Source organism: Enoplosus armatus, chromosome 24, assembly GCF_043641665.1.
Source record: "Enoplosus armatus isolate fEnoArm2 chromosome 24, fEnoArm2.hap1, whole genome shotgun sequence".
NCBI classification, from domain to species: domain Eukaryota; kingdom Metazoa; phylum Chordata; class Actinopteri; order Centrarchiformes; family Enoplosidae; genus Enoplosus; species Enoplosus armatus.
This window is the reverse complement of record NC_092203.1, coordinates 9,882,748-9,896,377: the sequence shown is the minus strand read 5'-3', so window position 1 is coordinate 9,896,377 and position 13,630 is coordinate 9,882,748. Positions and strand designations below refer to the sequence as shown.

General features: G+C 39.9%; 2 protein-coding genes across 2 annotated transcripts in view; one reads left to right on the top strand and one right to left on the bottom strand.

The window, feature by feature from the left end:
• The window catches only part of LOC139306790 (inositol polyphosphate-4-phosphatase type I A-like), a 30,947-nt gene extending 30,209 nt beyond the window's left edge, over positions 1-738 (bottom strand). The window contains exon 1 of the mRNA XM_070930744.1: positions 659-738. The gene's annotated coding sequence lies outside the window, so the exon portion shown is untranslated. The remainder of the gene's footprint in view (positions 1-658) is intronic.
• Positions 739-1,766: 1,028 nt separating this feature from the next.
• Positions 1,767-8,627, top strand: LOC139306791 (sodium/hydrogen exchanger 2-like). Its single transcript, XM_070930745.1, has 13 exons — positions 1,767-2,046; positions 2,157-2,482; positions 2,990-3,127; positions 4,253-4,503; positions 5,031-5,248; positions 5,335-5,534; positions 5,682-5,771; positions 5,913-5,983; positions 6,151-6,318; positions 6,755-6,860; positions 7,274-7,390; positions 7,478-7,571; positions 7,695-8,627. The coding sequence occupies exons 1-13, from the start codon at positions 1,767-1,769 to the stop codon at positions 8,063-8,065; spliced, it is 2,430 nt and encodes an 809-aa protein (XP_070786846.1). The 3' UTR covers positions 8,066-8,627.
• Positions 8,628-13,630: the final 5,003 nt, after the last annotated feature.

The following is a 13,630-nucleotide window of genomic DNA, read 5'->3' as shown; positions in this document are numbered from 1 at the left end:
CAGGACTCAGCACATGTGCACATCCACAATGCTGACACATCCAGCATGTACACACACATGTACACACTGTGAAATGACAGAAATGCAGGTGTGTGTGTGTGTGTGTGTGTAACAGGATGATTTTTAGGGTCACAAAATAAGCATGTCCAGCCATGACATGGCAATAAATGCTGCATGTTTACACACACACACACACACACACACACAGGCTTGGAGGAAAATGCACCCTTTCCTAAGTAAGTTACGTAATACTAGCGGTTTCTCAGGCTGTGACCTGCCTGCCACACTCAAGGAGCCACCGACTCACTGTAATGTGTCCTGTCAGGGCAGATTCTTCATATTATAAAGACACTTAACTCCATTTAAAACCAATATTCAATCCCATTTTGTGTGTTTTCTGTCCTTATTGCCGACTCTCTACATCCTGTCCTGCTCTGGCGTCACTGTGCAGTACTCAACTGCTTTCTGTCCCCTGCTGTTTATAAGTTATGTGCCAAAAATATGAGTCTTGTTTACTAACATACGTGCTAACAAACTAAAGCTTCCGTCCCCGAACTTACCGCAACAAAAGCGGCAGTCGTTGGCGCTTTAGCCGTGAAAAGAAGTCACTATGCGACGTATTTTGAATTAAAATGAACCGTAATTAGCCGTCACTTACCGGTTAGACTGCGTGTTGTGTTAAAATATCCCCCAGTTGGATAAAGGACAACTGTTGTGAGGAGTGTCTCCTCAAACTGCCGCACTGTTTGTGTGTGAGTGTGTCTTTCTGTCTGTAGCTGTAGCAGCGACAGCCGCTGGCCACGCCCCCTGCGCGGCACGTTGATGGCGTCATCACGCAGGCTCATACGCAGCACGTAGCGTTTCCTTTCAAAACAATGAAAAATGCTGTAAATCAAAAATAAGTGCATTAACTCAAGTACGTGACTTAAATATGATTTTGAAGTACTTTATGTCATTTTGAGCTAGTTTATACTACTACTCTGCTAGATTTCAGAGGTAAATACTGTACATTTTATGCCTCTACGTTTAGTTAGTCACTATATAGTCACTCTGCAAATTGAGAATTTACACACAAAACATATGATCAGTTTGTAAAATTAGTGGTAGTGCTACTCAACAGCACATATAATGTAATGCAATAAAAACAACAGCTAAACAAATAAATTGAAACAACAGGCAGATTAATAATCTTAATAATGAAACATTAAATTTGTTCATACTTGGCTGTTCCAAACTACAGCTGCCTGATATCGCCATCATGTGGAATTTATATGGTATTGCAGGTTTTGACACAAGTGTTAAAAAAAACCCAACTTCCAAGCTTTTCACAAACCCTGCAGAGTCCATGTTTGTTACGGATCACTTAAACACTGATTTACTCTAAATTAGAGTTGGATTTGTTTAATAGCCACATACCAACATTTTAGTGGAAATGTTTTCTTTTCATGTCGTCCCTTTCATGTACACCCAGTAGGCAGGGCCCATGTGACAGGTGATGTGACAAGCAGGTTCAATAACAGGTGAAACCAGAATTGAGTTGCACCTCAAGCCGGATCTCGTGGTGAGGCTGTTCAGACGGAGGAATTTTAGTTGAAATGTTGATGTTTAACTACTCTGGGCATGGACTGGAGTGAAGGCGTTCATGACAACTGTTTTTGTAGTTTTGAAGCTACACAAAAGACTTTTCTTCAATGTCTTGGGACTTATATTTCCAGTGTTTGATGACTCACATTGGAAATACTTGAGATCTGTGTTGACCTGCGGAAATGGGGACCTCTGTTTTGTTGGAGGTCAGGACTGAGAGAGGAGTACTTTGCTTGCTTCTGCTCCTCTTGCTCTGCTGCGTTGGAGGGAAATGTGAGCTTCAGGAATCAAAACCTGCAGCGTCGACCGACTTCCCGGGTGTCAAACCTTTCCACAATGAACCCCAGGCCTTCCCAGAGGAGGAGAGGGCCAGCCTTCCTGTGTTTACAATGGACTACCCTCGAATCCAGGTCCCCTTTGAGTTTACACTGTGGGTACTGCTGGCCTCTTTTGCCAAAATTGGTACGTTTTTATGTTTGTGCATAAAGCAGCCTTACTTTTGGGGTTTCTGTAGGCCAGAACAGGAGCCCAGAGACCAGTCTTTTTTTTTCATTGTCTTGTCATCTCTCCAGGTTTCCACATTTACCATAAAATCACCATCTGGATCCCAGAGTCCTGCCTCCTGATTGCCATCGGCCTCATCGTCGGCGCCATCATGCACTCAGTCAAAGAGGAGCCCCCTGCTGTCCTCAGCTCCAACGTCTTCTTCCTCTACATGCTCCCACCCATCGTCCTTGACAGCGGCTACTTCATGCCCACGAGGCCGTTCTTCGAAAACGCCGGCACGGTGCTGTGGTACTCCGTGGTGGGAACTCTGTGGAACAGCGTCGGCATCGGGCTTTCCCTCTTTGCCATCTGCCAGTTTGAGGTGTTTGGAGTTCAAGATATCAACCTGCAGGTTAGTTAAAGTGACAGGAAGCACAGGAGTCGGGCCAAAATCCTGGGTTTTCAGGGAAGTGCTCTGCTCTGATTAAAAGGTTGAAGGTGATGTGTGAGTTTGTATGTTTTTCATGGAATATGTGATATTTAATTATGTGATTTAGCTTTTATTTTTCTATGTGGTTAAGTGAAACAAAAAGTTTAAGCACCAGAAATCGAAATCTGCAATAATGCACACTTTCAAAGGCAAGATACCACCCCTCCACTACTATCCTCAGTGGACAGAGAGTGGCACAAACTCTGCAAGTATTAAGGTTTATTTTATCAGTATTTCAAAAGTATTACGGTATTATTTTTGCCTAATGACCCTTTACAACAAAGGAATGTCTACTTTGCAAGTCATTATCAAACGTTGCTTAATAACAAACAACAATAATGGGGAAAATGTCATTCTTGACCTTTCAAACTGCAGCAGAGAAAACAATCTCACCACGAATAAACCTTCTTTGTTTTCACTTCCCTGCAGGAGAACCTGCTGTTTGCCTCCATCATCTCGGCTGTGGACCCCGTGGCTGCGCTGAATGTGTTTGAGGACATCGGAGTCAATGAGCAGATATATATAGTCATATTTGGAGAGGGACTCTTCAACGATGCTGTCACTGTGGTGAGTACAGGACATGTTTGTTTGTGTGGACTGTATCTATAAAAACAGCTGGGTGATACGGATAGTAAGAAAGTATTATTCTTGTTTTATGAGCCTAGAAATCCACTGGTATTTTGGATACTGTAATATCATGACAAAATAATTATAGTCTCTTCCTGTTCTTAAAGTTTCCCTTACAGTGACTTGAGTGTATATAATGAATGCCTCCAGGCAATCCTATTCACATTAACTACTACAAAGTAAAGTGTTGGAGGTGCAGATCCTACCTTATAATACACAAGACTGATATTGATTTATTGGGTTACAATTTCTAGCCTATATTTGTTTACAATGTGATAAATTAGCACCACTAAAAGCATGCCGAATTAGCTATTTGCACTTCCTGTCTGCAGTGTATTCATGGATGTACAGACAACTATCACTGGATTACTTAGATACTGAAGAAAACTTAAAAAGGTATTGATTCTCAGGCAAGTTCTGGAAGTTATAAGGAGCGTCTTGTTTTCTGTCAATTCTAAGCAGATTTATGACGATAATGTCATCCTGGGGAAGTGTAAGTCACACTGAATGTACAAAAGAGTGTATCATGTCTGTGTGTTCAGATTTGTATGAGTTATATTACTCAGAGAAGCCTCACATATCTCCCTGTGCGACACCCCTTCAACTCTCTCACAGTTTACACATTTCCCTAACCATGACTTTAGCAAATAGCAGAAGCCTGCACATTTGTGAAAGCGACTGCCTTGCCTGGGGGGATGACACAGACTGGATCTGTGTGGCCCTGCAGTTTTCCCTCTAGTCTAGTTTGGCCAGTTCCCCATAGTTGAATGGAAATGTCAACCATAATAAGCCCGCCTTAGCGTTGGCTGGGTTTCACTTGAAAGGCAAGTTTCACTCAACTCTTCCTGGCACTGATTGTCACTCAGTATTGCAAGTCGAGAGACACAAGTCATGTTGCCACATAATATTCAGCCAAAAGTTTAATTGGAGCAGATTCTTGAGAGTATTTGAGTGGTTGAACCTGCTTGACAGCTTTGCAGTAAGCATATCCTATATGCAACCTTCCACTGTACTCTATGTAATCTTATTTTCCTGCTCTTTTTCTGTCTCTGTCTCTCTTCTCAGGCACTTTACAGCATGTTTTCCTTCTTGGCAGACATGCCCGTCGTTGAGTCCAGCGATGTGTTCCTGGGAGTTGCCAGGTTCTTCGTGGTGGCGGCCGGAGGCGTCCTCTTTGGCCTTCTGTTTGGATTCGTGGCTGCGTTCACCACACGTTTCACCCACAATGTCCGTCAGATCGAGCCCCTATTCGTCTTCATGTACAGCTACCTAGCGTATCTGGTGGCCGAGTGTTTTGCCATCTCCAGCATCTTGGCGTAGGTGTAGGCCAAACACGGTCGTCTCTGGTGGAAGAAGTATTTAGATCCTTTAAAGAAGTATCAATGCCATAGTGTGAAAATACTCCATTGCATTCTTGCAAAACTAAATTAGCAGCACTAAAAGCATGCCGAATTAGCCATTAGCTCTCCCTGTCTGCAACATAGCCATGGATATACAGACAACTATTACTGGATTCCTTTGATACTCTTAAAAATTAAAAAACCTGGTGATTCTCGGGCAAGTTCTGCAGTTATAAGGAGCATTTTTTGTCTAATGTGATTTGTAAGCACTTAAACATTTTCATCTATCTTTTCTTTATACAAAGAAAGTTTACCTTTTAGTTTTAACGTTATGTTTTTTCCATATATTGCCCTATAATTACTCTCCATTTAGAAATTTGTGGACATATTTAGTCAAAATTGTGAGGAATGTGTAGGGCTATTATTTGGGTTTAACAGCAGGCTTACAACCACATTACAAAAGCCCAATCACGCACTTGTTTTTGTTTTTTTCCTCCCTGCAGCATTGTAACATGTGCCATAACCATGAAGTACTACGTGGAGGAAAATGTATCCCAGAGATCCTGCACCACCATCCGCCATGTTGTCAAGATGCTGGCCACCATCTCCGAAACCCTAATCTTCTTCTTCCTGGGTGTTGTTACCATAACAACTGACCACGAGTGGAACTGGGCCTACATCCTGTTTACGCTGCTCTTCGCCTTCATCTGGAGAGCACTCGGTGAGAATTTATCGCCATCGCATACCTGGTCCCGTTAATTAAACATGTTTACCAGTCTAAAGTCTTCCCAACACTTTGTCTTGCAGGCATCCTGGTGCTGACCCAGATCATCAACCCGTTCCGTACCATCCAGTTCACTTTCAAGGACCAGTTTGGCCTCGCCTACGGAGGCCTGCGAGGGGCAATCTGCTTCGCCCTGGTCTTCACCTTGCCCGATAACATCAACAGAAAGAACCTGTTTGTCACTGCTTCAATAGCCATTATCATATTTACCGTTTTCATACAGGTGAGACCTTCGGTGGGAAACTCAAACTCACATTGTGCTTCATGATATTAGAGTTACAGTTTGTAGTTGTAGTTTGTGTTGCTTTGCCTCTGTAACAGTGGAAAGCAAACACTTTTACCCCTTTTAAATATTGTTTTTTCTTTCCAGGGCATCAGCATCCGTCCCATAGTAGAATATATAAACATCAGGAGAACCAACAAAGACCTGAACACCATCAACGTGGAGGTTCACACCAGGGCAAGTATCAGCTGTCGCTGTAATGCAGCTGTTTGTTTCTTCATCTGTATCTTTAATTCTTATCTTTACTGGTTTCTGTCTGTAGCTGGTGAATTTCATGAACTGTTTCCTGATGTGTTTGTTTGCTTGTGTTTTGTCCAGGTGATGGAGCACCTTATTTCTGGTCTTGAGGACTTGTGTGGACAATGGAGCCATTATTACTGGAAAGACAAGTAGGATCTCCCAGTCTATATATTCAATAAGATCGATTTTAGAAAAACAACACACATTTAAAAAGAGATTTGGCTGATTGATTTGGGAAATATGGGTCCCTTCTTGCATATTTACTCATTCATTTAGATCAGCACCACGAGTGTTTATTCCTTTGTCTTTGTGGCAGGTTTAAGAAGTTCAACGATCGGGTTTTGAGGCGTATCCTGGTCCGAGACAACAAGGCTGAGTCCAGCATTGTGTCTCTGTATAAGAAACTGGAGCTGCAGAATGCCATCGAGATACTGGACACACCTATGGGAGACCTCAGCGCAGCGCCATCTATTGTTTCTCTGCAGTAAGTCCTGCAGACCGACCTGTATTGTCTTTTATTACTGAAAAAAGACATGATGGTTTTTCCTTATAGAAGGACTATATTTTTACTAGATACATAAATAAATGTTTTTAACTCAGATACTCAACCTGGAAACCCAAACGTTTTACTTATTATAGTATTTTAACAGCTTATTAGTGATGAACTAGTCAATATATTACTTAAAGTCTATACACAAGATTTTGAAACTGCATCTGTTCACTGTCAGCATGAGTGCATCAGCTAAATGCTTGGAACTAAATCTAATTTGACTCCAGCAGCTGATGATGCTGTTTTCCCATCAGATGGAAATCTGTATCCTCTCCTAATTGCCAGCCATCTCAATGTCGATAGCAATAACAAAACATTACATTTCAGCGGTATCTCCCATTCACTGTTCACCGCTCTCACCTCCTATCAGTGACGAGAGGAAGGAAGCGTCTCGACCGAGGAAGAAGTTCCTGGCTGCTGACGTGAGCAAAATGCACGACATCCTGTCAAAGAACATGTACAAGATCAGACAGAAGGTAACTACAACATCACACCTGCAGAGAAACCTTTCTTAAGAAGGGATGTGATCAAATATATGAACTCTTGTGCTGTTTTAAAGACAATTTAATACCATATATTCGTCAATGCTTTCTGACTTCTCTACTGTCTGTGCCTATTTGTAGCTAGTGAAGATGAAAATCTTTAAAAACTGATCACAAACAATCAGTTTTATCTTTAAAACAAGCGTATTAAATTCCTAAAACAGCTGGGCACTGTACATTTAGCAAAAGTCTCTCCAACGGACGTAAATAGTGCATTTGTTGGGGACTATTTTCAGCAGCGGATTGATCCACATTTAGTGCTCTAGTGAGTATTTGGGGCAGCAGGACGGTGTATGTGGGATTGAGTCAACATAAAAATATGGAATATATGTCTCCATGTTTTCCAGACGATGGCTTACACCAACAAATACAGTCTGCCCGACGACAGCCGAACCAGGGAGATTCTGATTCGCCGCCACGCGAGCATCAGACGCAGCGTCCGTCCTGGAAGTTTCCGTGAGCTGGTGGGTTTCTGTTTTAGAGGACATTAAAAATACGTTGCCATCTTTTTTCCACCACCTGCCTGACCTTCACTCATCCTCCTCTTCCAGCCTGAACAAAACATCCCCAGGTCCCAGAAGTACTTCTCCCTCCAACCTGGAGGGGATCTGGAGACTGCCTTTGCCCTCAGAAGACGAAGTCATGGTGAGTTTATACAAATTTAATTTGTTTGGTCAGATAAATAAATCACAGAGAGATAAGTAGTTCAAAAGGGAACTGAACCTCAGATTGTTTCAAACTAAACTAAATGCTCAAATGTCTTGTTAGGTGGTAGTGGTGACGTGGACCACCTTTCAGCCCATCTCCAGTCCTCTGGTGTGTCGCCACGCTCCTCATCCCGCTCTCTGGTCCCCATGAGGAGGATGAGCACCATCAAGGAGTCTGGCAGTGCAAGGGAGCAACCAGCTGCTTCTACCCATCCTGGGGTGGATGTTTTGGACGAGAGGGGTCCTGGAAGTCTGGGAGGTTCTAGCCTCCGAGGCAGGAGTACAGGAGAAAGGGAGCAACCGGTGCGCCCTCCCCAGCTACCACCACCTCGTGGCTGGGTACCCGAGAACCAGGATGCCAGGGAAAACGGGGCAGGAAACCCCCTACTTAGACACTCGTCACAAGGGTCTCGAGGCTCAGGGAGATCATGACGGACCAAGAGGGAAGTACTTGAATCAAGTCAAGTGGATGAGGACAAAAAAATCTTTGTTGAGATAAAAAACTAAAACACAAAGGTGAAATTAGCTAATTGACATCTTTGAAAGTGAGCTTGAAGAATTCTCATAACTGCGTTGGTTATTTTTACTGCTCTTTTTTTTTTGTTGGTAAAATATAACTATGAGGTTTAACTCATAGGTATGTTATGTTTTTATAAATACATTAAACATTTGTGGTGTGAATTTAATGACTAAATGTTACTGAATGAAAATAAATGCAACAAACCTCGCATTTACTTTGATTTAAGTAAATGTAACTCAGTACATTCTCTCAAGTATTGAACTGTTTTACTGTACAATTTTGAGGTACTTTTATGCTACTTTATACTTCTACTCCATTACATCTTGGAATCCAATATTGTCCTTTTTTACTAATGTTTGCCAACATTATGCAAAATATAAATAAACAGTATGATAATATGTTTTCTTGCTTATCTGTATGTTACTCAAATGATAATCTAATCATTGTAGTGCCTTATTTGTTTAACCGTCTTACATTAAACAACTTATGATAGAGATTTCCTCCAACTGGATATAGATCGTGTTAGATTAGCTGATGCATATGGATGTGGAGTTATATTACATTATTGTATTCTACCATTTAACCAGGACCCACAGGTACTATTAAACTCAGGAGAGAGGAGATAGAGCACTAAACCGTCTCTCCCTTGTTTGCTTTAATATCCTCTTTTATTAGTCCATCTGACTCTCTGATTGCCTTCCACACCCGGTATCATATTTCAAAGTTTACATCTGTGTACCTGCCAGGCACAGAAAGCAAAAGCTACAAATAAAAAAAAAATATATAAATGATCTTGTTTCTTTAAGATGCTCAGAAGAAGCTTGATTCCACAAAATCCCACAAAGAAACAACATTTTGAAAACAACGTACTTCCTAACTTGACACAACAGGAAATGCGTGAAATTTAGATACACGAGGGGGAATGTTCAAATGTTAGTAGTTAAAACTGTAAAAATTGCTTTTTAAAATTGCTGTAAAGATAGTTTAACCTGTTTCAAAAAGAGAAGAATTTAGATTTTAGTTTTGAAAATGCTTAAATCATTACATAAATAATTAAAGTAATTACATTTAATGTAATTACAGTTATTTGAGTTAATTCAATTCAAGTGATTTATTTTAATTCAAAGTGATTTTCTTGGTTAAAACAATGGGATTATGATTTAAAACATCTTGGAATTTATTGTGAAATTGTGTATATTAGCTAACAAGAAGCAAAAGTAATTTTTCATCAACTTAACCAGCTGTAAACCCTCCTAATTGGCCAGCGGGCTCATTACTCACCACTCTTCTTTTGGGAAAGTGTTTGTCTTGATTACGCTCGGGTTCCTCGCCTCCTGCACAGCTGCTCTAATTAAAGATGTTCCCCTGCGATTAGTAACATTTCATTATTTACTGAAAATCACCACAGTATGAAATTAACAATTTTTTGTAATGGTGTAAAAGAAACTCATGATAAATGCACAAATTGGAAATATTACTTTTAGTGGAACTTATGGTGAAAATATAACAAGAGGAGATCCAGTATATTTTCTGTGTACAGGTGTTTTTCTACGTTTACATGTATTTAATTTTTATTGCCTCTTAAGGTAGCTGTCCAACTAAATATCCACTCACTTGTCACATTTCTTGTCTCAATTTTCTTCTATTTCAGAGGAACTAGGACACATGTAAACAATAGTAGTAGTATCTTTGGTGTTTTACTTTACAATTTTCGCCTATTTAATATATTAGTAATGAGGCTGTTGCAAGCTCATAGTTGTTGTCAGTTTCACCAAGAACTTCCCAGATGCCACTGATTAGTTGTGTTTCTGTTCTGTAATGAGCTCTCATATATAACACCTTCATAATTCTGCTAAAATGCATTTAATACCTTTTTGTTTCCAGGCGAACCCTAAATTCTACACGTGTTCATATAATCCATCATAAATCTTGATGTTTTAGTCCTAGTTATAATGAAAAAGAAAATGCAATTCATCCACATTCGAAGCTAATTAGAGGCTGATAAAATTAAGTCGTTTTTGGCCTGAAAGGGTTATTAATTGGACTCTCTGTCTAATTACAGCAGCAGAGTCTCTCACTTCTACAGAAGGATTTCTGGATTTCCAGGCATTCAAATCTGATACATAATGTGGATAATTATCACATACATTGAAGTAGTTGTTTTAAAACAGCCAAATGTGTCATTATTAGGAATCGGCAATATAGAAAATAATACAAATGAGCTCTTAAAAATGTAATGCATTCAAAATGACTAATAACTTCAGATGTAAACATCAATTATTGTACCAATAATTATTACAACTTCAATTACTGAATTAAACAATCTCCATGATAATAAAGGACAGTAACTAAACACCTTCTATTAACAAATGCAGTGATTATGTAGCCTTAGTTTATATATAGTTTCATTTGATTTTGTAAGCTGTTGTTTTTGTTGTTTTTCCTATTTTTCCAATTATATTATAGAAGTACATCCCTTCTTTGATATTAATTGCACTCATTTTTTTAATTGATTTACATATTTACATAAAATTGCTGTTATTATTATTTTTCCTGCGGACCCCATGAAGAGCAGCTGTGATGCTAATGACGGCTAATGGAGAACCAAATAAATAAACAAATAAACAAGCTCAGCTTTGTCTCCAACACTTGAAACTTGAAAATTAAACCACATTAATACACAATTACATTTTAAAATCTGTCTTATATGAACTGTATTTAAAGCAGAAACCTTATCTGAGAGGTGCTGCTCCGAAAAGAGTAAAGAAAGTGGTTTCAGTGTTTAGGCGTCAAAACTCCAGCACACACTTGTCGTATGCAGAACATGTTTCTTGCCTTATGGGCATAGAAGTGATTAAGTCCAGCCAAAGAGGCGGTAATGTCAATTTACTCAGACAAAAAGAGGCATTTTAGATTTTGTTTTTGTCTGAAAAGTTTATTTCCGGGGGCAAGAATGAGGACTTATAGTGGTGTTTTATGAGTTCCTAAATATTTCCAAATCTCTTATTCATGTGGCTTAATAATGTAGCACTTTGGAAAGTATTTTTAAAGTATTCCATATTAAATAGGCACATTTTTCTTTTACAGGCACTCCTCTATACAAGCTTGAGTAGCACCTTAGATGCACTTTATTTTATGGACCAAATATGGTGTCACCCATGTCCATTACTGGCCGCTCCCCTCGCCTCTCTGCCAGTTTGTGAATGTGATTGGCCTGAAGCCACATGACCATATCAGCCCATCTGTACGTACACTTTTGAATGTTTACTCTTCTGTAAATGTGTTTTTGTAATGTGTTCGTATGATTAACAAGTGTGGGACATAAGAAATAGTGAAATTCGACCTCAACCTCATGTCTTATGGAAGCCCATACTGATCAAACTCACCAAAACATCCAAATTAGTGTGAAGTTATTTCCACATCTTACCGACTAATTATCAACGTCTAATCAATTAGTACTGTATATCGATGAAGAGCTGGAAATTGACCTACTGCGTGGACGAAGCACTTTATAACCTTTGCCATTTAAGTGAATGGAAATCCGATAGAGACCTGGCCAGTCGTACTGTGCTCGACCATAAATATGATCAGTGGCGTGGAAAACAGCCAGCTCATCAAAGATGAATCGTGGTCATACATTTTTAATGGGGACAACAGTTTACTGTAACAAATAACAACAAGTCTGGGAAGAAGATTAAACATGTGCATCTTACAAATTGACTCATGGCACCAAATAAAGGCGACTTAGTGCACTTAGTACGAATACCACACTGTGAAAATACTCCTCCATTCATGACCTTACTTCAGTAAAAGGATGTAAGTACTTAAAGTATCAGAAATAAAGGTGCAGTAAATGTTTATTATTATATATGATGTTTTTGGATTAATATTACTGCTCATGTTTAAGATGTTTGAGCTCATTTTAACTACTTTATATTCTGTTGGGCAGTTTAATCTACAGCAATGCATCACATCCTGCTTCTTCCATCGCTCTGCATACATAAAAAAAAGCATAGTTTATCTAATGTCTGTCTGTAAAGTTGTTTTTTCTGTCTGCTTCTCTTCTTCTACATCTTTTCAAATAAAATGGATTCTCCACATCAGGCTTTCTCCAAATGGAACAAACAGCAGCAGGCTCCTGACGGGTCAAGCTTTGATTTTAGCATTCATTCATCAGAGGGAGTCCTTCAAACAACAGCACGTCTTGTCAAAATGCCTTTCATGAGAAACACTAAACCCCTGCTGTAAGACGCTTTGAATAAGAAACGCTTTAGATGTAAAAGCTCAAAACAAACGGCTGCAATATCTTCGCCTCGAGCAAATTTGCATTCTGATGAAGAAATGTCCTCGTATGTGGGAGGCACTGGCAAACATCCTGGTTTATGAACTGTCTGTCAGCTGCATGTGAAGCACTTGCTGAAGAAGAGAGAGGAAGAGGAGAGAGGGAGGGACTGCATTCAAATGTGGCATTGGCACTATTTAGAGGGAAACAAAGGAGGGAAAACAGATTGTGTATTTAAATGTATCGCCTCTGGTGAAAGCTTCAATAACGACGAGGGAGTGCGTTTCCTGTGCAGCAGCTTCTGCAGCCTTCAGTATTATTAGCATCACTTTCTGCTTTGGTCAGCTTGGAGCCGAGAAGCAGTCGGCTGGAAGTTGAAACTTTAAAACTGAGCTGTGTGTTTGGGATTTTATTTGATCAGATAAAGGAGCATTCGGTGAAACTGAGGAGCAAAGATGAACCAAACTGCGTCCGTCTCTCATCAGATTGACTGTCAACCAGCCAAGGACACCAAGGTAGGATGGATTTCTTCATGCTGTGGTCCCTTTCTCGTCCTCTGAGTCTTTCATAGCTCACTTTTTATAACCACACTGCTCTCCTCTCAGTCAACAGACAGCATCCAAGTTGTGCCCACACTTTTAAGCAGTAAGTACTCTTAATAAGTATAAACTGGGTGTGCAGCAATAACTGTCCAACAAATCTTCTTCAAAAGGTGACAAAAACAATTTTAATCTCACTTTTCCTCCTTAAACCACTTAATTGTTTGTTAACATTTGTTCCCAAGTTACCCCCTTGTTTCTGATTAACCCTTCAATGCACCTTACAGTAGGTCTTTGGAGACCCAGGACCACAAAACACCCAGTTTAAAATGATTAGATTGATTCAATTAAGCCCTAAAGACAAGGTTTTCTTTTTGTGTCCCGTTGTCAAAATGGTTGGAAAAATTTTCTGATGTTTTTCTCTCAGAAGACCTGAAGTATGTAATGTTGATTTATAATTTAAATCAGGAAATAGCCGGTAACGTTGTGTTTTCCTATTTGGCCTCATTTTGTGATGCTGATACTGATCAATCAATGCAGAGTTGTGTTGGTGCAGTGCCGTATGTATCAGCATATTATGGCCGATATCAGACCTTAATAAGGTAAAATGTTCTTTGTTGGGGTGCAGCTGTGGGGATTCATTTGCCTGAGAAGTC